Here is a 23,756-nt window from a genome sequence, read left to right on the forward strand (position 1 = left end):
ATTTTGGTATGAAGTGCAGAGTTTCTGCTCTGTCTTTTATTGGTAGCAGAAGGAAGCTCTGAATGTGAATTCAAGTTCAGTAAGAATAACTGAACCACCAACCTTATTGGTTGCAGAGTGCTTCTGGGAGTAATGAGGAAAATGAAACAAGATCAGTGCCACTTGTTACACAATGGCTGAAATTTTTATCAGCAGACTGGAAAGGTGTCTGCCTCCTCTTAGTCATAACGAGGACCTTGATGTACTGAGAAGAGGTGGTTGCTGAAATAGCACAAGGTGGCTCTTCCCTTCATCTTTACCTTGAGTAAATGCTCTACAGAGAGGAGGGCTTTGGAACCACAGCTCAGCAAGGCATGAGGTTCATAATGGGACCAAGAATAGCAAAGCCACAGGTGCCAAGGGCATGACTGGAATGAATCAGGTTCTTTGGTCACTACATAGTAAACCTGAAGGAGTAAGGAGAATTTAAAAAAAAAACAAAAACCAACAACTGTATCTCATCCTCTCCAAGCACACCCAGACCAGGTCAGGACAGGGCCTGAAGCTAGTGGTACCCTCAGACAGATAGTGTGAGGGAACGTTACACTACCAACCTAGATGTTGCAATCCTCACTTCTGGAGTAGAGGGCACTAAATGGTCTTTCAGGACACAGATCCCAGTCATTGTCCACAGTCTTAGGTCTGGTTTGGCACCCTAATTTTATTAATCTTCTTCAGAATGCTCTCCTCTCCAAATAATGCATGACTCAGCAGCCTAGCCTCAAAAGAGAACAACAAGGAAGAGACAAAGTCTCCTTGCTACAATCCACTTAATGGGCTGGGGAATAATGCCCCTATCTACCTACTTTAGGAAGCACACTGTTGCAAACAGACGTCATTAAGAAACTGAGGTTAATCCAGGACCAACTAGTTTGCGGGGATATCCAGAGTTTGGGACTCTCAGAATGGTTGAGGTTGGAAGGGACCTCTGGAGGTCATCTGGTCCAACCCCTCAGCTCAAGCAGGGCCACCTAGAGCCAGCTGCCCAGGACCATGTCCGGACGGCTTTTCAACATCTACAAGGATGGAGACTTGACAACCTCTCTGGGCAACCTATTCCAGTGCTCAGTCACCCTCACAGTGGAAAAAGTTTTTCCTTCTGTTCAGAGGGAAGCTCATGTGTTTCAGTTTGTGTCCATTAGCTCTTGTTCTGTCATGGGACAACACTGAAAAGAGCTTGACTCAGTCTTCTCTGTAATCTCCCTTCTGATACTTGTACACCAACGTGTACAAGTGGGGATGGGATCCCCACTGAGCCTTCTCTTTTCCAGGCTGAACAGTCTTGTGCCAGTGCTCAGTTACCCCTGCATAAAGTTTTTCCAGATGCTCCAGTCCCCTATTCATCCTTGTGGCCCTTCACTGGACTCACTTCAGTAGCTCCATCTCTCTCTTGCACTGGGGAGCCCAGCCATGGGCACAGTACTGCAGCTTGTGGCCTCACCAGGGCTGAGCAGAGGGGAAGGATCACCTCCATTGACCTGCTGACAACGCTCCTCCCAGTGCACCATTAGCCTTCTTTGTTGTAAGGGCACATTCCGTTTCACATTCAACTTGGTGGCCACCATGAACCCCAGGGCCCTTTCTGCAAAGCTGCTCTCCAGACAGTTGGCTCCCAGCATGTCCTGGTGCATGGGTTTATTCCTCCCCAGGGGGCAGGACTTTGCACTTCTCCTTGTTGAACTTCGTGTCAGACCATTCCCTCAGCCTGCCAAGGTCCCTCTGGATGGCAGCACAACCCGCTGGTGTGTCAGACATTTCTCCTCCCAGCTTTGTGTCATCTGCAAACTTGCCGAGCATACACTCTGCCCCATCATCCAGACCATTAATGAAGATGCTGAATAGAGCTGGAGCCAGTATTGAGCCCTGGGCTACACAGCTAGTTACTGGCTTCCAACTAGACTTTGTGCCACCAATCACCACCCTCTGGGCCTGGTCGTTCAGCCGGTTTTCAATCCACCTCCCTGTCTGCTCATTCAGCCCATACTTCATCAGCTTCTCTATGAGGACCTAACAGGAGACAGTGTCTAAAACCTGACCAAAATCAAGGTAGACAATGTCCACTGCTCTCCCCTCATCTACCAAGCCAGTCACTTCATTGTAGAAGGCGATCAGGTTTGTCAAGCATGACTTCTCCTTGGTGAATCCATGGTGACTACTCCTGATGACTTTCTTGTTCTCCATGTGCTGGAGAAAATGTTTTCCAGAATTAGTTGTTCCATCATCTTTGCAGGGTTTGAGGTGAGGCTGACCAGCCTGTAGTTCCCTGGGTTCTCCTTCTTGCCCTTCTTGAAGACAGAAGTGACATTTGCTTTCCTTGAGTCCTCAGGTACCTCTCCCAGTTGCCGTGGTCATTGAGATTGTTGAGAGTGGCCTCACAATGACATCAAATAGCTCCCTCAGCACTCATGGGTGAATCCCACCAGGGCCCATGGACTTGTGCATGTGTAGTTTGCTTAAGTATTCCTTAACTTCATCTTTTCTACCAAGGGTATGTCTTACTTGCTCCAGACTTCCCCCCAGATCTCCAGGGCCTGGGATTACCTGGGATGGTAAAGACTGAGGTGAAGAAGGCATTCACTATCTCAGCCTTTTCCATGTCCTGTGTCACTGGGTCCTCCGCCTCATTCAGCAGCAGGCCCACATTTTCCCTGGTCTTCCTTTTGTCACCTATGTATTTACAGAAGCCCTTCTTGTTGATTTTAACATCCCTCCCCTGATTCAATTTCAGCTGGGCTTTGGCTTTCCTTACCCCTACCAACTCTGCATGCTCAGACAGTGTCTCCATATTCCTTTCAGCCTACTTGCCCCTCCTTCCACCTTCTGTATACTTCCTTATTATGTATGGTTTCTGACACAAGCTCCTTGTTCATCCATGCAGGACTCCTGGCATTTTTTCCTGACTTCCATCTCTTTGGGATGGACTGCTCTTGATCTTGGAGGAGGCGATCCTTGAATATTAGCCAGCTTTCTTGGGCCCCTCTCCCCTCCAGGGCCTTATCCCATGGGACTCTACCAAGCAGATCCTGAAGAGGCTGAAGTCTGCTCTCCTGAAGTGCAGTGTTGTGATCTTGCTTTCTTTTTTGCCCTGCTCCGTCCTCTCAGGACCTTGAACGCTTCTATCTCATGGTCACTGTAGCCCTGAACCTTCACATCCCCAACGAGCGCCTCCTCATTTGTGAGTATGAAATCCAGCAAAGACCCTCTCCTCATTGGCTCCTCTATCACTTGGCTCAGGAATTTGACATTGATGCTCTCCAGGAACCTTCTGGATTGCTTATGCCCTGTCACGTCGTCCCTCCAGCACACATCGAGGTGGCTGAAGTCCCCCATGAGGACCAGGGCCTACAAACATGAGACAGCTTCTAGCTGTCTGCAGAAGGCCTCGTGCTCTTGTTCTTCCTGGTTGGGTAGTCTCTGGCAGACAGCCACTACAATGTCACCCATACCGGTCTGCTCTTTAATCCTTACCTATAAGCTCTCAATTGGCTTCTCACCCATCCTCAGGTGAGCTCCGTGCATTCCAACTGTTCCCTCACATAAAAAACCTGTTCTCTCCTGTCCTTCCTGAACAGACTGTATCCCACCATGTCTCTGTGATCCCAGGTACGTGAATGTGTCTAGAGGAGGGCAACAAAGCTGGTGACAGGGCTGGAAGGCATGTCCTGTGAGGAATGGCTGAGGACTCTGGGTTTGTCTACTTTGGAGAAGAGGAGGCTGAAGGGCGACCTCATTGCTCTCTACAGCTTCCTGAGGAGGGGAAGTGGAGAGGGAGGTGCTGATCTCTTCTCCCTGGGATCCAGGGACAGGACGCATGAGAATGGTTCAAAGCTGCGCCAGGGGAGGTTTAGACTGGACATTTAGACTGGAAGAATTTCTTTACCGAGGGGGTGGTCAAACACTGGAACAAGCTTCCTAGAGAGGTGGTCAATGCCCCAAGCCTGTCTGTGTTTGAGAGGCATTTGGACAATGCCCTTAATAACATGCTTTAACTTTTGGTCAGCCCTGAAGTGGTCAGGCAGTTGGACTAGATGATCGTTGTAGGTCCCTTCCAACTGAAAGTCTATTCTATTCTATTTTATTCTAACACTCCTGGATGAAAGATAGTATTTCTTACTACGCTTTACGTTTTGTTCTGCTCTGCTATATTTGTTGTTACATAGCTGTATGTCAGTCAGCACTAATGCTAACAAGTAACACAACTCTGCAGACCAGCCAAAAGCATCTGCCCATACCAAAACCTATGGTCATTCATATTCATCGTTGATTAATCTCTACTGAAAACACTGAATAATCTAGTTGAGACACTACTTAACCATCATGTGTTTAGGTAATGTGTCAAAACGTAAGTCATATTACCTTGAAGGTATTTATCATTTCACATTTTTATTTATTTCATCAGTACAAGTATACTAGTAAAGATAACGTGGAGTATGCTTAAACCTATATGAGATGCTTTCCTACCTCCAGGCATAATCTGACCAACATCCTGTACAGTTAACACTGACAACTTCTCTTCTGTATCCACTCTTATCACGCTGAAACTCAGACAATTCATAGATAACACTGCTTTTCCTGGAGGAGGCCCACCCAATTCTGGAGGTCTGAAAAACAGAAAGTCAAATCAGATATGACTCAACAGACCAATGGCAATGTGGTCACCAAAAACATTGTGTAAGTCTCTCAGGCTTCTTAAGGTTAAGAGAAATAATGGTTTATCATTTTAAACAAACAAGAGTTCAAGACTGGTAATATATTCCATCCATACGTCTATTCATAATCAAAGTATTTCCTTTTTTCAGAGCATCCCTTGCTATGTCCAGAAATTCAATGGTATTTTTCAGGCCAGTTACAAATATTTTTTTCTTTCTTTAGCCCCCTGTTTACAAGACATTGTATATAAGCAATTACTTGAATATTCGTCATCTTCTTCCTCCCAAATAAGTAACAGTCTTAATCTTTGGGGCATTTTATAAAGGTCCTCCAGCAACATCAGTGAGGATGAGACCTCACTTTCCCAAGCAGTAAAAAACCCAAAAAACCCCCAAAACCCAAAAAACTTATGGCTGACTACTTTTAGAAAATATTGAACTTCTTACAGAAAACAAACAAAAATCACCCATCCTTCAGTGAAGGAGATAACTGCGAGCCTCAGACTTCCTCTGTCTAGGTCTTTGGGCATCTTTATGTTGGTAATCATTTTTCTGACTACCATTTTAACACCAGCTACTTTTCAATAGTCAAGAAATGCTTCAGTTCACTTCTCAGAAAAGAGAATTACCTGCGAATAGCAACAGTTAGTGCCTCTGAGGAACTAGCACAGGGACAGATTACTTCTGGTCTCAAACCTCTGGATTGAAATACATTCAGGAATGCATCGCAGGAAGATATTGACCCTAAAAAGAACAATCACACAGTTGAAAACATTTTGCCAAGGACAGAAAGCTTGAACTGCAGGATTTCAAAGTCTATGCTTACTCTCAGCTCAGCTATACAAACATGGTTGCATCCGTGCACAAAACCAATATACCTTCAAACTGCCTAAAAGACATTCCAGCCTATTATTAGATGTTAGACTTGGAGAAAAAACTCCCAGTGCTTAACAACTAATTCACTGAATGAAATTCACAACTGCATACTCTCTTTCTCTGGCAGCACTCCATAATACTTAACATCACAGAAGGTCCTTCAGTGATCAGAGTATTTTGTCACTAAGGGTAACTGTATCTGTCAGCTTCCTATATAGCTACTATATGAGTGTTTCTTACAGAGGTCACAGAACCAAAGCATTTCGAAATTAACATCAAATGCTTCTGACATCTTCACTTCAGTTCAGAACTCTACCTGGCCTTTAGTACTCAGCCCAAAATGCAAGAGGATACCTCATCACCTACAGCTTTGTATTTTACAGTTGTGGAATTGCAGCACATAATGTAAACCAGCAAACTTCACTGATTATACTACATCTTAGGTATAATTTCATGTAAATTCATGTAAGAGTACAGCACTGATGAAAAGATGAAGTTAAAAAAATTTAGACAGCTAAATATAGCTAAGTAGTGCAAACAGCAATGACAAAGCAGTGGCATCACTAGCATACAAATAGTATTTTACTGTAGAACGAACTGCGTAACTTTCTAAGCATCAGCTCTGAAACAGTGTTTACAACAAATATAATCTTAGCAAGACCATCTCAAGCTTTCATCTTGCGCCATCACAACTTGCTGACCTCTCATCATGCAACTCCAAGGAATCTGAAATATTATTGATTTTCTGGTGTACGAGAACAGCGCAATTAAGCAACTAAGGTATATTCTTGCCTGTTGCAAAAAAAACCAACAAGCCTCCCAGCTGCTTTCTCAAATTACTGTAAACCACCACCGTACGATTGACAGAAAAAGGCAAGAACCTACCGCATACTCTAGTTAATAGTTGTCATGGTTTTGAGTTAAGGTTGTGACTTGCTCCCATTTTTATGTCCTTGCACATGATTGAGACAAGCCCTAGGGGCACGTACAGAATCAGACACACTGCAACTCAAAGATTTTATGTCTACATGCAACACATGAGCAACTACTTCAAAACTGGCATTATGATTTACTTTAAATTTTAAAAGCCTCTTTCAAATTACATTGCCAACTATTCTTTATATAAAGAATAGATCCTTTAGAACATTTTCTATGAAAGTTTTGCTCCAGTGTCCTTGGCAAAGAAATACTGCTGCTGTCTCTGTTTTGCTGAAGATGAACTATAGCCAGTGCTGCTGAGCTCCTACAGTGCAGACCCAGAGTTCTGTGATTTACGGTGTGCTTTAGTTCACCTTGGACTGACCTTGGACTGACACTCAGAAAATGCATCCATACTCACATGGATTAGCTCCATCTGCCACTATTAACATTCGTAAAGAGCTCAGACTGACATCTCTCTGATCCCTCTGAGCCAAAAGTGACCAGTGCATATCACGTGATTTTACTACTGCTACACGGGCTGAAAAAAAAAAAATTATGGTGCGTGTGCAGAACAAAATAAAGACCAATTATAAAATTATATAAATATTTTTGTGTATTTATATAAATTTATGAAACAAATTACAAACATAGATAACAAATACAAATGCCAAATATTTAACTACTATGACATATGTATACTCAATGTCTCCAGATAGACTTGATTATAGAATTCAAATGTTTACTATAAATTCAAATACTGAGATAAGAAACACAGTTTCTTTAAAGGTCTATCAGAAGACGCCATCAATGTCACTCATCAATGAATCTATCAGTACATATAATACTGAAATGGAGTACCCAATTGCTAAAGCTGTGGCAAAGAAAGTCAGATGGATAAAACCGCAGTGGCCTCAGCTAGAGCAGACATTTTATACAAATAAATTAATTTAATTTTTTTTTTAATCATCCAAAAAGAGATGGGTTAAGTAAAAATACTTGAAGGTTACCTTTGTACGAGCAGACTTTCTGTATCCAGGAAAGTGGATTAACCTTCATTAATGCATAGGGAATACTGATGACATGCATCCTGTTCATAACACTCTAGGAGAAAAACATTAAAAAATAAACTTTCAAGTGGTTCAGAGAATACACAGCATGTACCAATACTTTAAAAGAAAAAATCATCACAGCTACAGTGTAACACTTACATTTAACTGTTCGTGGAAACTGTGTATAGTCAGTAAAAACATAAGCTATACCTGTGTAGTCTGTTACTGAAAAAGTAACACTATATTCTGAAAAATACCAATACTGAAATATAAATAGTTTGAGAGTTTGACCGCATTCCGATACCAATACTCTACCCCTGAGAAGCAACTTGCTGCAGTTTTTTTCATTCATTCAAATACTCACTGTTAATACTCCATGCCAAAGGCCAGCATCTCTTTTGAAATCCAAGACATTTGTTAGCGTTTCAGCTGAAAGCAAAGGAAAAACTATCAGACTTAAGAAGCATGTTTATGAGAATATTTAAGAACTCAAAATACTTGTTAAAGCAACTATGAAACTTCCAACACCACTAAGAAACCAAAGCTATGTTGCCATGCCTTCTTGTCTATAACAAACAGGCTGCTTAAGCTGAAAGTGTCTTATGTTACTTAAAGCAATCATCTTTGAATTATGATTATAGACCAGATTATTATAAGATATTTAAGACCCTGTTTTCATTATAATACCATTTCCATGTGTTTGTTACATTTGCCAATGAACTATGCAGACCGAAACTTTAGTTTTGATGGAAACTTTTTCAGCTGAACTGAAAAGGCTCAGCTACATTTGAAAGAATTAAATTTAGTAAGAAATATTACCATGGCTGTACTAAATTTTCTTCAGTGTTTTCTGTGAGAAATATGAACACCTTATGTGATTTAAAAAAACAGAATCAAAGATTTTAAATCAAAGATTTAACCTAATTTTAGGGGGATATCTTATATCGATCAGGTGAAACTTGCTTATCACTGACGTAGGATGGCTGCAAGCACAAGAAATTGTTCTTTAGGGTATTTATTATTCTTTTTAAGTTTTCAGAACGTACACAGCTATTTCCCAACAAATAAAATGCTTTGATAAGTCAGCCACATATCCATTCATTCTGTCAGTGACGGAGAGCTCCAATTGCTCTGAGACAGGTGCGCAGTCCCAGACATGAGCCTGTATATAAGGAAATGCAAATCTTCCATACCCTCAATTCTTTTCAACCTTCAGGAAAAGTGAACTGCATAGAACTGGATTTGCTGGATAAAGCAGCCAGCAGTTTCACAGCATCTTATGACAGACTCTGTATGATCCTCACAGAGGAGCTGATGAAGTATGGGCTGAATGAGCAGACAGGGAGGTGGATTGAAAACCGGCTGAACGACCAGGCCCAGAGGGTGGCACAAAGTCTAGTTGGAAGCCAGTAACTAGCTGTGTAGCCCAGGGCTCAATACTGGCTCCAGCTCTATTCAGCATCTTCATTAATGGTCTGGATGATGGGGCAGAGTGTATGCTCGGCAAGTTTGCAGATGACACAAAGCTGGGAGGAGAAATGTCTGACACACCAGCGGGTTGTGCTGCCATCCAGAGGGACCTTGGCAGGCTGAGGGAATGGTCTGACACGAAGTTCAACAAGGAGAAGTGCAAAGTCCTGCCCCCTGGGGAGGAATAAACCCATGCACCAGGACATGCTGGGAGCCAACTGTCTGGAGAGCAGCTTTGCAGAAAGGGCCCTGGGGTTCATGGTGGCCACCAAGTTGAATGTGAAACGGAATGTGCCCTTACAACAAAGAAGGCTAATGGTGCACTGGGAGGAGCGTTGTCAGCAGGTCAATGGAGGTGATCCTTCCCCTCTGCTCAGCCCTGGTGAGGCCACAAGCTGCAGTACTGTGCCCATGGCTGGGCTCCCCAGTGCAAGAGAGAGATGGAGCTACTGAAGTGAGTCCAGTGAAGGGCCACAAGGATGAATAGGGGACTGGAGCATCTGGAAAAACTTTATGCAGGGGTAACTGAGCACTGGCACAAGACTGTTCAGCCTGGAAAAGAGAAGGCTCAGTGGGGATCCCATCCCCACTTGTACACGTTGGTGTACAAGTATCAGAAGGGAGATTACAGAGAAGACTGAGTCAAGCTCTTTTCAGTGTTGTCCCATGACAGAACAAGAGCTAATGGACACAAACTGAAACACATGAGCTTCCCTCTGAACAGAAGGAAAAACTTTTTCCACTGTGAGGGTGACTGAGCACTGGAATAGGTTGCCCAGAGAGGTTGTCAAGTCTCCATCCTTGTAGATGTTGAAAAGCCGTCCGGACATGGTCCTGGGCAGCTGGCTCTAGGTGGCCCTGCTTGAGCTGAGGGGTTGGACCAGATGACCTCCAGAGGTCCCTTCCAACCTCAACCATTCTGTGATTCTGCGTGTCCCAAGATACATACTACCCCATTATGGGATAAAAACTAGTCAAACCATGAGATTCTTCCAGCAAACAGGAAAGTTATTGGCTAATGGTAGCACAGATGAACTCTATGCAAGTGTTCAAAACCAGGTGCAGTTCTTGGCTATTCATTGAGAGAATGACTGAAAACAAGTAGATCTCTCACTTTATTCAAATCCCTATGAAGATGTTCTTTTGTAGGGTATGATTAACTAAGAGGAAGATCCCTTTCTTTCTGAAAATAGGAACTACTGTGGCCAAAATTGTGAAGCTGAAAGAAGCTATAAACAAAACAGAAGGCAAAGCTTTTACAGAACACAAACCTTGTGACAGCATCTCTAGCATGTTGCAGTAAAAATTTGAAAAGTGAACATACAAGAGAACAAGAGAATTCAGTACCCTCTGTGAAGATCTGAAATGTTAATGGCTAGCGACTACTCCACATCTGTCTGAAAATTAAGATGTGTAGACCCCTTCGATCCATAATTGGTTGCCATCAACCTTCCAGGATTCAGGAACTGCTGTACAATCCTTTACCTACAAGCTGGGTGCACCCTCCCCTCTCCCAGCACAGTTCTTGTAATTGGCAGCTGTGATGGGAAGGTGTCCCGAAATGGAAATGGGAAAGGGTCCTCTTTGATGGTAAGTAAAAAGAGTACAGATATCTGACTGCGAAAACCTCTTTTACCCTATCATACTACTTATGTGGTCTTTGGAGCACTACAGGCGTAAACCAATTGCCCAAAGGAGGAAGGGGGAAAAAGAAGCGCAAGAGATGACAGTTAGCAACTGTTAGCAATCTGCTCACGCCCTCAAATGCGCTATCTAGAATCACAGACCTAGTTCAAGTAATTGGACCAGATGACTTGCACTAGGACTTTTAACTTTGTGATCTAGGCAGGCAGGCCATCAAAGGTGCAAGAGCAGTAAAGCCAAGCAAATCGGGGTGTTTTTTAATATAGTAACTCTCAGGCTTTCTTGATCAAGCCTCTCTTTCAGGGGTCAAGTGTCACACTCCTAGGAATCACAAAATAGAAGAGCTGTAAGGACTACGAAGCATATTACATCTCACCTAGTTGTTGGGTTTCAAGTAAAGACTTCAAAAGGCCTTCCCTTTGGTCAATAATCACAACTCTTTCTCCTGAGAGATAAGAAGCTGCATAACTGACACCAACCTGTCTGCATGGCACACCAGCCTGCACTGTTAGAGCAGCTACAGCTGAAACAGGCAGCATCCAAAGCTCTTCGAAGAGATCCAAGCTACCCAAATGGCCTCTAGGATCAGTCTAAGAAAGCTCCCTCAATTTCTGCTGGGAGAGCTCCTCTAATTCTGCACATGGGCATCTCAAACTGGCCCCCTTATGACTTCATAAAGTGGCCAGTGCGTTCAAAAGGCATTAGGGAGGGCAAAACAGATTCGTAGCAAAGTTGTTTTCAAGAGGATGAAAAATCAGTATAGCTCTTATCACTAACAAATTTATGAAGATCAAAAAATCCAAACCCTTGAATAAAGTCAATAAGGATCTTAGGTTAAAAAAAAAAAAATAATACACATTGATTACGATTTCACAAGTGGCTTCTTTCTTTCCTTCACATATCACACCGATTATAAATAAGGAAATTTGTCTTTCCCTTTGCACTTAAAGCTACTACTGCTTACCTAAAGTTCTTTTAAGACAGTAAACATCATTTTGCAACATAAATTGTCTGAATATTCAAAGCTATGAGTATAATTTTAAAGTTGTGCCTATCTAACTTACCTTCTGAATAACCACATGCCTGAGTCAATGCGTGACAGTGTGCCAGCATGGAAGCATGAGATATAGTAATGCCCACTGTGCTGCCCTCTTTACTTGTTTTGTACTGAAAAGAGAAAGTTTACACAAGCATTAGATTAACCACAAAATCTAGAAAATTTACAGTAGTGAACGGAAAGGATATTTTATTATGAAAACGAAGCAAGCTTTTTTTTTTTCCAAAAAGCTAGTGTAAAAGATACATTTATGTTCAGAGAATACACTAATATCGTATGAAATCTGACTGTTTCTCTACCCCAATTAAACAAATTGTCTCAGGGATCCAAAAATGCCAATTATCCCCAATCTTCAATCTGATTCAACACAACCACTCAAATGACAGTTTGCCTGGCAACCTAGAGGGAAACATTCTTGTTCCACAAAGTTATCTCTTTTATTGCATCAAGAGATTAAAGGAAGAAAACGTGGTGTGACATAAAATACAACAGAGTAACTGTAAGTTAGGCGTATTATACTGGATCACCTCAATATAAGCAATCTCAGCACTGGCATCCCGTACTTGCGGATGCCAGTCCTTAGTTGGTTTTGCCAGATGCTTCCCATCAATCACAAACCAAATGAGACGAGGCCAGCCTTCAAAGAAAAAGAAAAGTTACTGTCATTACAGTTCCAAAAAATCAGTTTTTTTTCCCCAGTATTCAGGGATAACAACAGGAGGCAAGCAAAAGCTGCAGCATCGCTCCCCTGACAGGAAAAAGCAGCATTAAGTACTGTCTTGACAATGAAGGCAGTTCTTTATAGGTAAGCTAGAAGCACACAAGCAAACTCAAAGATTGTTGTTCAATAGCAACAATAGATATACCTGCTCTTTATCCTATAAAGAAATTTGAGTAGCTTAAAAACATACCTTTGAATGTAACCACCTCGCCAGTCTGAGCTTTAGGAAGGCCTTTTTGACAGGCATCAGTGGTTAAAGCTAGTGTTACTCCACAGCTGCCCAAAAGAAATCCAATCTGCTGGCTGCCAGCATCCTACAGAGAAACCATGTTATAGCAAACTTACAAATAATGAAGCTTTTGTACAGTTTACTGTAACTTTTCCATGTTTAGAAAATATGAAGCCAATTTATATCACAGGAAAAAACAAACTTCTAGCCCATAAGACCTTTTATGGAAGACAAAAGACTGAAGTCTATGCTCAAAAGGCTTAGTTTTGCTTAGCGCCAACTAAATTAGATTTGGCAGTAGATCTGGCAAGCAATGGTAGCAAAGTAGTGTCAAAAGCAATGGTTGTGCATCCCTCTCCAACCCAACAGGGATGTCTATAAGTTCTGGTAAAACAGAGAGCTGGTTTGATGCTGTTTCTGAGTCCTGAGGCACTGAAGAGCAGAGCCTGTAGCTTTTCAGCTCTTCCCTAATAAACTCAATGTGTGTGGGATTATACCGATATTTCTAGTAACTATGGTGTCTCTACCTGCCTGTGCTCTCATTACTTAGCGTGAGAGCTGAAAAGACAGCATTTCTGTGTTATGTTTTGAGAAATACTTTCACACATCTTTTAAAAAATAATGAATTAAAATAATTTCTACAGTTACATACCCTAAAATAGTTAACTTATTAGCTTCATACTATTTCCCTGCCTCCCTAACTGAATATTAAACACTTTCCAAGCATATAACGTGTACTGAGTATTTCAGCTGATGCACCATACTGCTTTCAGAAGTGCAGGCTCTGAGGGGTCCATATAAGGACTACAGGATTTAGACACCCACGCATTTTATTTATTTACGAAACCATAAAAACGTTGAATGTATTTGCCTACCTTTCTTGTTAGTGGAACTTCTATTGGGACAGGAATAAGTTCCGCCAGGAGACATCCATAAAATGCCACCATAAACATAACTGGATCACTATTAGGAAATACGAGAGCTACCTACAAAAATACATTAAAATAACAAGAAATGTTTTTTGTCATTGTTGGGGGGTGGCAGGGGAAGGGCTGCTTTTTAATTTGTGGAAACAGATCTCCACAACAATGTTCAGGTTCATATTTAAACTAGGAACAGAAATACCAAATGTTGCGATAATATACTATTACAAGTCACAGTATTACAAGGCTTTATTTAGCTGAAGCTGTTCTTCACTGTCTATTTTATCTATAGAGACAAGAAGTAGTCTACCCGGTCTCCAGGCTTCAGCAGTGGTTCATTCTTAGTAGTCAGCTTGTTTAGCAGGGTATATGCTAACTTCAAGCTTCGGCTCCACAGCTTGCCTAAAGAAAAAAAAGACAATACAGAAATTAAAAAATAGACTAAAATTTTAACATTTAATTGGCAAATCTCAGTGCCTTATATATGCACTAGGCAAGTTGGTTGTATTAGAACAGGATCAACAGGCACATGAGCAAGCAATTGGGGAAAAGTGAACATTGCTGCTGTGAAAGCAACCCCACCTCACAAACCTACTGAGTTCTTCCAGTGTTTCAGTGTATGTGCACGCACACACACGTAGTCTAGTTGATACAACCTAACTGCATTTCCAAAAGGCACTTCACAAGACTCCTTCCTAAGGGCTCTTAGAGAAAGAAAACTGCTTGGCATAAAAAGAAAAATCCTCAAGTAGACAAAAAATTAACTGAAATTTAAGAAACAAAGGGTAGAAATAATGCCACAATATCTAGCTCTGTGAAATGCCAGTTCAGTGCTCAGTAGTCATCTACACAGCTCTCAATAATTCAGAACAAAAAATTATTCCAAGCTACTAAATACAACAGTCTAACTATTTATTTGACACAATATAAAAATCAATTTTTAATTTGTAGCCTCCAAAAAGAAGAAGCGTTTTGATAAAATAACCTGTTTATAAAAAACCTGAGCAACAGCAAACCCCTTCCACTGTAAATGGTAAATCAAAGAAAGAACGCCCCAAAGAAGCATGCCGTGGCAAACAGCATGCATCTGGAACTCAGCTTTCTAGTACAGGGTCTTTATCATGGACTGACATCCACACTCCATCCCTTCAGACCATGTAGCAATCATCAGTTATTTTGTGTTTGTCAGTCTCAAACTTCTTCAATTCAATAGTTTTTTTTTTCTGTGTAATTTCCAGTTATATAAAAAAAGTTACACAAGACTCAAGTACCACAACAGTTCTATAAAGAACTGGCCATTCAGTGCAGTTGGCAGAAAGTCCAAGTACAATTTAGAGTTTGGCTTCTATTTTTAGGTTTTCTTTTCTTTTCATTTTTAAACGTAAAACTAAACATGATATTCTAAACAATTCTCAAAGCTCCACTGCAAAGTAATGAAACTAATGCAGCTGCTCAATTACATTTCCTGTAAGCATACTTCATCTGCAAGAATGCAAACACAAAATTTTAACATTCTAACATACTATACAATGAAATGCTGCAGTTCAACTGTTCTGGGGGACACAATTATCTTCCAAAAAAAATGCAATTACTGTAATACTTCTAGCTCACTGATACAGGCAAACTTCACTTCCCACAATAACATCCTTAATATCCTCCTGAAGTACAAGTCTCCTCCATAAGGATATGCAAGAACATGCTAAAAGTTAATATCTACTCTGGGAATCTGAAGAGTGCATTATTAGTCATCTGTTTCTTCCTCCTATTTTACACCAGGCTATTTTTAGTGTTCTTTCAAGCAAAAAACCCACAATTGTTTGAAATTTACAAATAGCCACTTGTAAAGAATCAATACCATATACATTTTCCCTTCATTAACTTTCTTCAAAATGTTTTTCATATACAATGAATTCATAGTTTGCATTCGAATAGCAATCTCAAAGTATCTGTCATGAGCACAGTCAGTCCATCTTAAGTAAAGCAAATTGTTCATCCTACAATGAACGCCTAATTCTTTCTTACAGTTATCACAAATACCTACCGTAGGTAAGCGTATAAATAGCTTTCCCAGTCGTATCCAAGGCAGTCAGGCAAGGGGCTTTCGGCTGGGTAGTTCCCCAGCGCTGCAGGGCAGCCAGCAGAGAAGGTGGCCAGTTGGTTACCACACCTAAGGGTTCACCTTTAAGTACATTCATTTGATTTCCTTCAGGCTTTGGTTGATTTGGGTCAGGCTGTTGCACTGAAACCAGAGCACAGTAAAATGGCAAATGTCAATCCTTACAAAGTGTGCAAGTTACACTTAATAGACTATTCTACGAACCGTTCTCACCTTCCTCTTTCTCACAGCTATCATTACTTCTCCTCTGCTTTATGATGATGCTATGCTAATCACCTGTTGGCTTCACAAAAAATAATTACCATCACTTTGGAGTTCTGATTCCACATTATTCAAAGGACCTGGCCACAGGAACAGAATTTGAAACCCTAGTTCACTCTTTTTCTCTACTTTGGAAAGATGATATTTTCTGCTGTTTGTTCTGCACATCTATTTAAATGAAAGCCTACACCAAGTCAAGAAGCGTTATCAGAGAGAATGGCTTCAGTGACAACTGAACATTTATTTTTGCTGCACCAAATTCTCAACACGTGATGAAGACTGACACTGTGCTTCTGTAACAATATATACTAAAAAAAAGGCCAGATGAAATGCTCCTGGTATGAATTATCTACAACTAAAACTGTACTGCTCACATGTCCTGGTTTCGGCAGGGATAGAGTTAATTTCCCTCTTAGTAGCTGGTACAGTGCTGTGTTTTGGATTTAACATGAGAACAATGTTGATAACACACCAATGTTTTAGTTGTTGCTAGGTAGTGCTTACGCTAGTCAAGGACTTTTCAGCTTCCCATGCTCTACCGACTGAGAAGGCTGGAGGTGCACAAGAAGCTGGGAGGGGGCACAGCCAGGACAGCTGACCCAAACTGGCCAAAAGGATATTCCATACCATGTGACGTCATGCTCAGTACATAAACTGGGGAAAGCTGGCCGGGGGGGGCCGCTGCTCGGGGACTGGCTGGGCATTGGTCGGCGGGTGGTGAGCAATTGCACTGTGCATCACTTGCTTTGTGTATTATTATTACTACATTATTATTATTATTATTATAATATTTCAATTATTAAACTGTTTTTATCTCAACCCACGAGTTTTTCTCACTTCTACTCTTCCAATTCTCTCCCCCATCCCACCGGGGGGGCGGGGGGGAGGAGTGAGCGAGCAGCTGTGTGGTATTCAGTTGCCGACTGAGGTTAAACCACAACATCACAGAATTTTTTTTTTTTTAATTTCCAGATCATCTCTCTCAACTGTCAAACATTGCAGGGTTTGTATGCCATTTGCTCTCTGAGTAGCCTGCTGTTAAAATCTTGCCCCAAACTGCTCAAGAAGGTGAAGTATCTTGATCTTAGTTAGCAAAACAAAAACAAAGTCATAGTTGGATTTAGGTAACACTCAATCTATGCAATAACTAAAATTAACAGCTCAAAGCGATGCTCTCTGCTCTCCACAATGACATACATGCACCTCAATGAAGGTGCATTTTTCATGCCTGAAAAATCCTCAGCGAAAGACTAGAACCACAATTACTTCATATCTTAAAGTATTAAACAAATAGTACATGGAACCTAGTAGCAGCTGCTCAAAAATGTCACAGAGAACAAAATTTTCATTTAATCTTTAAGAGAACAGAACAAAAATCGTTCTCCAAAGTTAGCTGATGCAGCTGGTTTTAAAGGCAGCTATATATTGCTAGCAACTTCTACATTTGTTAGAGATGCTTTTCCTGCTGCCTGGACACATGCATACAGAGAAGAAAATAGTGTTTTTTAGCTGAGCAGTATCTGCAGAGCATGTACAAGCACTATCCTTTCATGTAGTGCACAGACAAGACGTATTGCACAGTGCACTCAATGCATTTAATTCCTCTGAACCTCTAAAATAATGAAAGTTTCTGGATTTCAAGAAGAGGATATTAACATGCATGCAAACAGTATTATCATAATAAATTCCAGTTACTAGCAAGTAACTTTTTCCATCTAACTATATTTGGGCACTGGCCAGCCACCAAGCAACTTTTCAGAGCAGGATGTGGGTCTGCTTGTAGACAAGCAGCTGAATGCAAGTGGCCAGAGAGGCCGTGGAATCTCCATGTTTGGAGATGCTCAGAACTGGACTGGACACAGCCCTGAGCTGCCTGATCTAGTCAGACCTGATTTGAACAGGAGGTTGGTCAGAGGCTTCCAGAGGTCCACTGCACCATCAGTTACACTTAGGCTATGCCCTGACTTACTCCAAAGAGTGCCCTCTATAAATTTGCTGATTACCACAGGGCAGAGTTTAGAATCTCTGAAGCAAAAAGTGATGGTGGGACCATCACCAAACATGACAATTTCTGGATGCACCAGTGAAGTTCTTGACAAAGATGTGAATAGTATTTCTCCAAATATCTGTAAATCACTGTCTTTAGTATTCACTAGCTCATCACACTGGTCCAAATTGGGCTAAAACAGAAGAGTTACCAAAGCGAGGGAGAAGGGCAGAGAACAAGTACACTGAGTAGGAGGGTTGAGTTGAAGATTATGTTTCACTTGTGATAGCATATGACCTTTCTCTCTCAAATGAAAGAACTCCACCATGATTTGTTTTCTATTGGGAAGAGAAAAAGAAAACACTTGCTAAGATGCATCAGTTCTTTCATGAACCACTTACACAGAGTAAAAAATTTATTTGAAAGAAAATTAACCTTCTAGCAGTTCTTCAAAATCATCAACAAAAAACTCTTTCAAAGGTGGGCGCTTTGGTCTTTTCAAGGTATTTAGAAGCTGCTGGATTTTAGAGGACACTCTGCTATTCACTGGTACACCTGCCAAACAGAAAAGATATTAATATATGGTAAGTAATAAAAACATACACTAAAACACATGCTGCCACATTGTTGACAACATCACTCTAAGCTCAGCAGAGCTTTCAGGTGGAAGAGTCATTCAAGATGAGCAGCTTGTTTGGAAAAGAACAGCTTTAATCAGTAACAGTTTCAACCATGGATTTATTTGTTTTAAAACAATGTTCCCTAGCTACCTGGCTGATACATATACCTTCTCACACTTTAATGTAGCTTTTCAAACTGCTGATTCATTCATGAGATTCCAATACAAGCCTGAAGAATGTTCTTTTCTTCAAGAGTCTAGATATTTGCTATATCTTAACATTTATTCAGATCTGAAAGTCTGAGAATACTTGGAAAAAATAAGTGAATCTTTCAATATTTTACAGGGCTAGCAAAAAATAATCACAACAAAACCATGTCGAATGCTGATTTTCATTTGTATGTGTGATTTTTTTTTAAATTAAATATAAATGTGGATGTTTATTTATATTTATTGAAATTTAAACCTCTGAGGCAATATAAAATTAAAACGTGAGACTAAAGGGCTTACATTGACTTTTAGTATAGCAATATACAGAAATGGGGACATGGCTCCCACCAGCAGAACACGGGAAACGCAGTAGAGTTTCCTCTCCTGTGGTAGACTGACATATACACCATACTACTGCAAAGCTTTGGAAGGGGCAGGCACATAGCACATGATGGGTGTCAAGCTCTCTTATGCATTTGCTTATTAAGAAAAAGGGACATAGATTGAAAGGTAGGAGGTTTATAATACAATCACCATCTGCAGTTTCCAAAATGCTGCTGTTGTAGCCTCTGGGAACTCCTCGCACTGATGCTACCTGTGGACGCTCATGATGTAAATGTTCCACCAGGCCAGTGGTTACATCTGGAGGCGCGGAGAGGTTATCTGTAGAAATGGAAGACGGACATAGGAGCTCATCAGTCATCTTAAGAATCAATATATCCAAAGTTGCTTCTTACAGCATTCTTGCTTTTTTCTCATGTGTTTTTAACAAAGCTCTGATTTCTCTAATCAAACTGTAACCGAAATCTAGATACAAGGGGAATCCTGAAAGGAACCACCGTGTCTCTCCAGGGTGGAGAGAAGCTATTCCAACTTTCAAAGGGATCCAAACAAATTCTGACAAATAGAGTGGTGGGTCACTCCACTTCAAGGTGAAAGCAAGGAGATTCATTATGAGTAAACAGCACAAGTCTACAAAGAAAGCCTGTCTCACATCTCGCAGAAGAAATACAGGCACCCAAAGTCTCACCACAAAACTGGAATGACTAGTTTAAGTCCCATAGGAAGAGAAAGGGACAAAAGCATAAGGTTTAAAAGAAGGGAACTTTTGCCCCAGGATAACATGAAGCACTTATCTACATTCTGCAGGCTATAAGAGGAAGACTTTTGCTGAGAAACACAGAGTAAGATTTAAGGTGACAAAGATAGTGCACTTAGGTCTGAACACATCTTGAGGATGGACATGGAGAGATGAGACACTCCTCAGAGGAAAGTAACTGCTGACTTAAAAAATTGTCACCTGCAGTTTGTAAGACCAGTCATGGTTTTCCTTTAACAGCTTTTCTTACCACCTGTTTTTAACAGTCTTGCAACAACACTGTAAGTAAAAGCTTTCTGTTTATGTTATGGTACAGACACAGTATACTCTTCACTGGGGCATCTATCAATGAGAACAGCTGGAATGCCTGTAACACTCAAAAAAACCTGTGGTGTAGATGTCAACATTATACACACACACTGCTCACGACGGATAAATTTAGCACAGGGTTTTCTGAGGCACGAGGTGGTCATTTGTGGCCAGACATGACACACTGTTTCATTTTAATGGTGTGCGCTACAAGCAATAAATACTTAAATGTTTTATAATGTGTATTTACATAGAGAAAGCAGGGCATTTCTCAAATCCTCACATACTCACAGGGACTTGAGAACCACCTTGTAACAACCTTGAGGCAAAAGCCTGCTTTGCTTGGAACTGCACCGTGTTTCTGTGCTGCAGAACAATGCTTAGGGAGTATCGTCATTCCAAAATTGTGACCTCGATTATGGAACAGTTTTGAATGGAATCACAGGTTAGGAAATGGCAGTATCTGGGAGAAGTGTTCAAACAAGGAAAAACAAGAATTGGAGGCCTGAAATATTCAGAATCCTAATGAGTAAAAATAGGAGTGCAACAGGAAAGAGCTTAAGAACACACTGCAGCTCTGCAGTGATACCCCTTGAAGGACCTCAGCATGCCACAAATTCTGCAGAAAGAACTCAAAGCATAGGGAGACCTAGGCAGTGCTGTGAAATACATGTATTACCCCACCCATTCTGAGGAAGTGATTAGCAGCACTAAGATAACAAGTGTCGTAGCTCTGTTCACAGATTTCCAGAGCTGACATACAAGTCACCAGTACAGCTCTAAGTGGCTTTAGAGGGATCACCAGAAGAAAAAATTAAATCCATTCCCATACTTTCCAACAGTCATCACTGCAATGCCAATTTTTGTATTGCAGAGACCTGCCTTGCTGGGTACTAAGCAAGGACCACAAATTCCTCTCCTGTGGGTAAGGTACACAAAGGACAAAGTATCACTTCATCTCTCTGACAAATGCCCAAGTGAGAACCAGTAACAAGAAAAGGTGACAACTATGGGTAAAGCTGATCTGTATAACCACTTTACAGGGCGTACAGAAAGCCCATATATTCAGAGTGAATTCAAACACTCTTACTGTGTTCTATATACTTTTTGAGTTGCTTTTTGGTTGGGTTTTTTTTTTCTTTAGCTTCACCAAAGTCCCAAAACATGGACTTCATGCAGCATACAAAGTAATCACAGAAAAGGACACAGAGTCAAATGTAGCTGGTGTCCGTACTGCAGTATTAGCCCACAAGTCCATACTTCTCAACTGACAAACCCTGCAATGATTATCAATGTCTGAAGTTTCTACTCCTTAAATACACCAGCAAGAACTACAATTAGGGATGTATCTACAGTGTGGCTTCATCAGTGGAAGGCCCCAAAATGGCATTCCTATAGATGAAGTTGTTACCACTAAACATTAAGGTGACTCAAAATGTACTCTCGAAGTGATGTACGCATAGGTACAAATATAACAATCAAGAGAAAGGACAAGAGAGACTGACACACACTATGAGACTTGGCGCACGTATGGGTCAGAAGCCATGCATAAAGTACAGAAGTTGAAATGTTGAATGGATGCAGGTTTTACCATGCATATTCCTGTTGGGAAAAAGCAATCTTCCACCCACATGCATGACGCAGATATTTGAAATACAAAAGCTCTGCAATCAGATGCTCAGAAAATAACATATAGAAGAAGCTATTTGGGAACATTTATGGAAGAGCTGTGTACTTGGGAACAGGTCAGAGAAATCACAGAAAAAATGAGAATGCTCAGAAAAGAAACAAAAAACCCATTAACAATCATTCCCAACTGAAAACAAGCACAAAAAATAGCTATATATGGAGGTGCTAATCTACAGCATTCACATACCTTACAAGCATCTCAGAGCCAAGTTTCACGCAAATCAATGTCCCTCACTATAGAAGGGAAATGGCAGGGTCCTTATCAACAACAACTCTGCTGTCCACAGCTATTTCATCTTACATACAGAAGAGAACTGACTCTCCCTCCTAATTCTGCCTTGCAAAGGCAAAATTCTTTCTATGCATGTAGAAGGAAGTTCAATTTTCAGGATTTATGCTCAGATAAAAATCACATTAGCTTAATTAATTGTTTAGGCATTTAATTAAAATACGCCCATAAGAATCCATGAAATTAGTCTGTATCACCTAGAGATGCTGTTGCAAAGCAGAGAAAGAGAAGTGTTAAGTAGTCAAAAAAAAAGGTCCAAACAGACTTGTGACCTCAGGAATAAAGTTAATTGGATTTAGACTGAAGTACCTTTCCATTATTGATTAAAAGACAGAGATAAATGCAAGAGAGAGCAGTGGCCCAAGAAAGAACATATGGGATTATGATACAGAAAATTAAAAGCTAGGTATCGGAGAAAAAGTAGTCTCTAAGGAGGAATCTCAGGGTGAAGACTTAAACATTTTAGAAAAGTCCCTACCTAGCAGGAAGTTGGGTTAGACCTAGAGATGGCTGTGTATGATTGTTTTTTCTCTAGGAAACCAATCAAAATGGACATTTAAAAGAAGTTTATTAAATTGTGTTGGAACAATAAAACAAAAAGGAGTGCACCAACCCAGCCAGAACATAAAATAGGATCCACAAGCCACTACCTCATTCTTGCATTTCCTCTTCAATTAACTGTTTGAAACTGTTTCTAACACACTTCACTCTCACAACTCCTGTAATACTGCTTACAGAGGCACAGCAGTTCAAAACACCTACTCTTATAACCCTGCTTCCCCTTAAGAAAAGGAATTGTACTTTTAAGTCTTTCAATAAATAGATAGTGGGTCAAATACCATGGTAATCTATTTTCCCAGTTACTCTACAAGAGCTACACCATCTCTACATGAGATGGTGACCTTGAAAAAAAACCTAGGCACACTGCTAGCCTTATTCATTTTAAAGAAAGTATTATACTAAAAGAAAAAAAGCCCCCAAAACAACTTGTAGATGTTGTCCTTGCTTTTATAGGTGAAAGACAAACAGCTTAAAAATAATGCATATTCCTATCTGACTTTATTAAATACTGTAACCTTGCACTTCCAACACTGCAGTCTACTGCTTGGGAATTTAGTATGATCTCATCATTAAAAAATGCAAGCTGGAGAAGATGAGCTGCAAGGGAACAATCTGCTAAATTTAAATTTTCCAACATATCAAAACTGTGAATAGTTATTCAGTACATAGTCAAAATACAGAATATTTTAGTAAGGTATAGTATTTAAAATATCTAAGATACGTTTTATATTGCTGATGTCAGCACATTAACCAAGAAAATAAAAAAAACTCTTCTTTTATGCTCTAGGACAAATCAAAGGGGTCCTTTGTGAAAGTATACTATTATTTATTGATAACCAAAAAAGTTTGCAATGTAAGAACTGAGTAAGTTTTCATATTCTTGTGAGCAAAGGAGACTATAGTCAAACTTGCTGATGAATTATTTTGACATGAAAAATGTCACAACTGAATTGTTATTGGACATGCATGAATGTTACCAAGCTAGAAATGAAAACTGATGGAATATGGCAAGCATTTCAGAAATGAGGAAGATTATTC

General features: G+C 40.6%; 1 protein-coding gene across 7 annotated transcripts in view; it reads right to left on the reverse strand.

The window, feature by feature from the left end:
• Nucleotides 1-23,756, reverse strand: part of DIP2A (disco interacting protein 2 homolog A) — a 124,401-nt gene that overhangs the window by 33,577 nt on the left and 67,068 nt on the right. For all 7 annotated transcript variants that reach the window (XM_076341960.1, XM_076341959.1, XM_076341957.1 and 4 more), the window contains 13 exons: nt 19,306-19,434; nt 18,378-18,497; nt 15,620-15,817; nt 13,889-13,980; nt 13,531-13,641; nt 12,617-12,740; nt 12,233-12,342; nt 11,713-11,815; nt 7,899-7,963; nt 7,493-7,586; nt 6,904-7,023; nt 5,318-5,432; nt 4,501-4,640 (listed from right to left, as the gene is read on the reverse strand). In XM_076341960.1, coding sequence (XP_076198075.1) covers nt 4,501-4,640; nt 5,318-5,432; nt 6,904-7,023; nt 7,493-7,586; nt 7,899-7,963; nt 11,713-11,815; nt 12,233-12,342; nt 12,617-12,740; nt 13,531-13,641; nt 13,889-13,980; nt 15,620-15,817; nt 18,378-18,497; nt 19,306-19,434 — 1,521 coding nt within the window. The remainder of the gene's footprint in view (nt 1-4,500; nt 4,641-5,317; nt 5,433-6,903; nt 7,024-7,492; nt 7,587-7,898; nt 7,964-11,712; nt 11,816-12,232; nt 12,343-12,616; nt 12,741-13,530; nt 13,642-13,888; nt 13,981-15,619; nt 15,818-18,377; nt 18,498-19,305; nt 19,435-23,756) is intronic.

This window comes from Aptenodytes patagonicus, chromosome 6 (genome assembly GCF_965638725.1).
Source record: "Aptenodytes patagonicus chromosome 6, bAptPat1.pri.cur, whole genome shotgun sequence".
Classification (NCBI taxonomy): domain Eukaryota; kingdom Metazoa; phylum Chordata; class Aves; order Sphenisciformes; family Spheniscidae; genus Aptenodytes; species Aptenodytes patagonicus.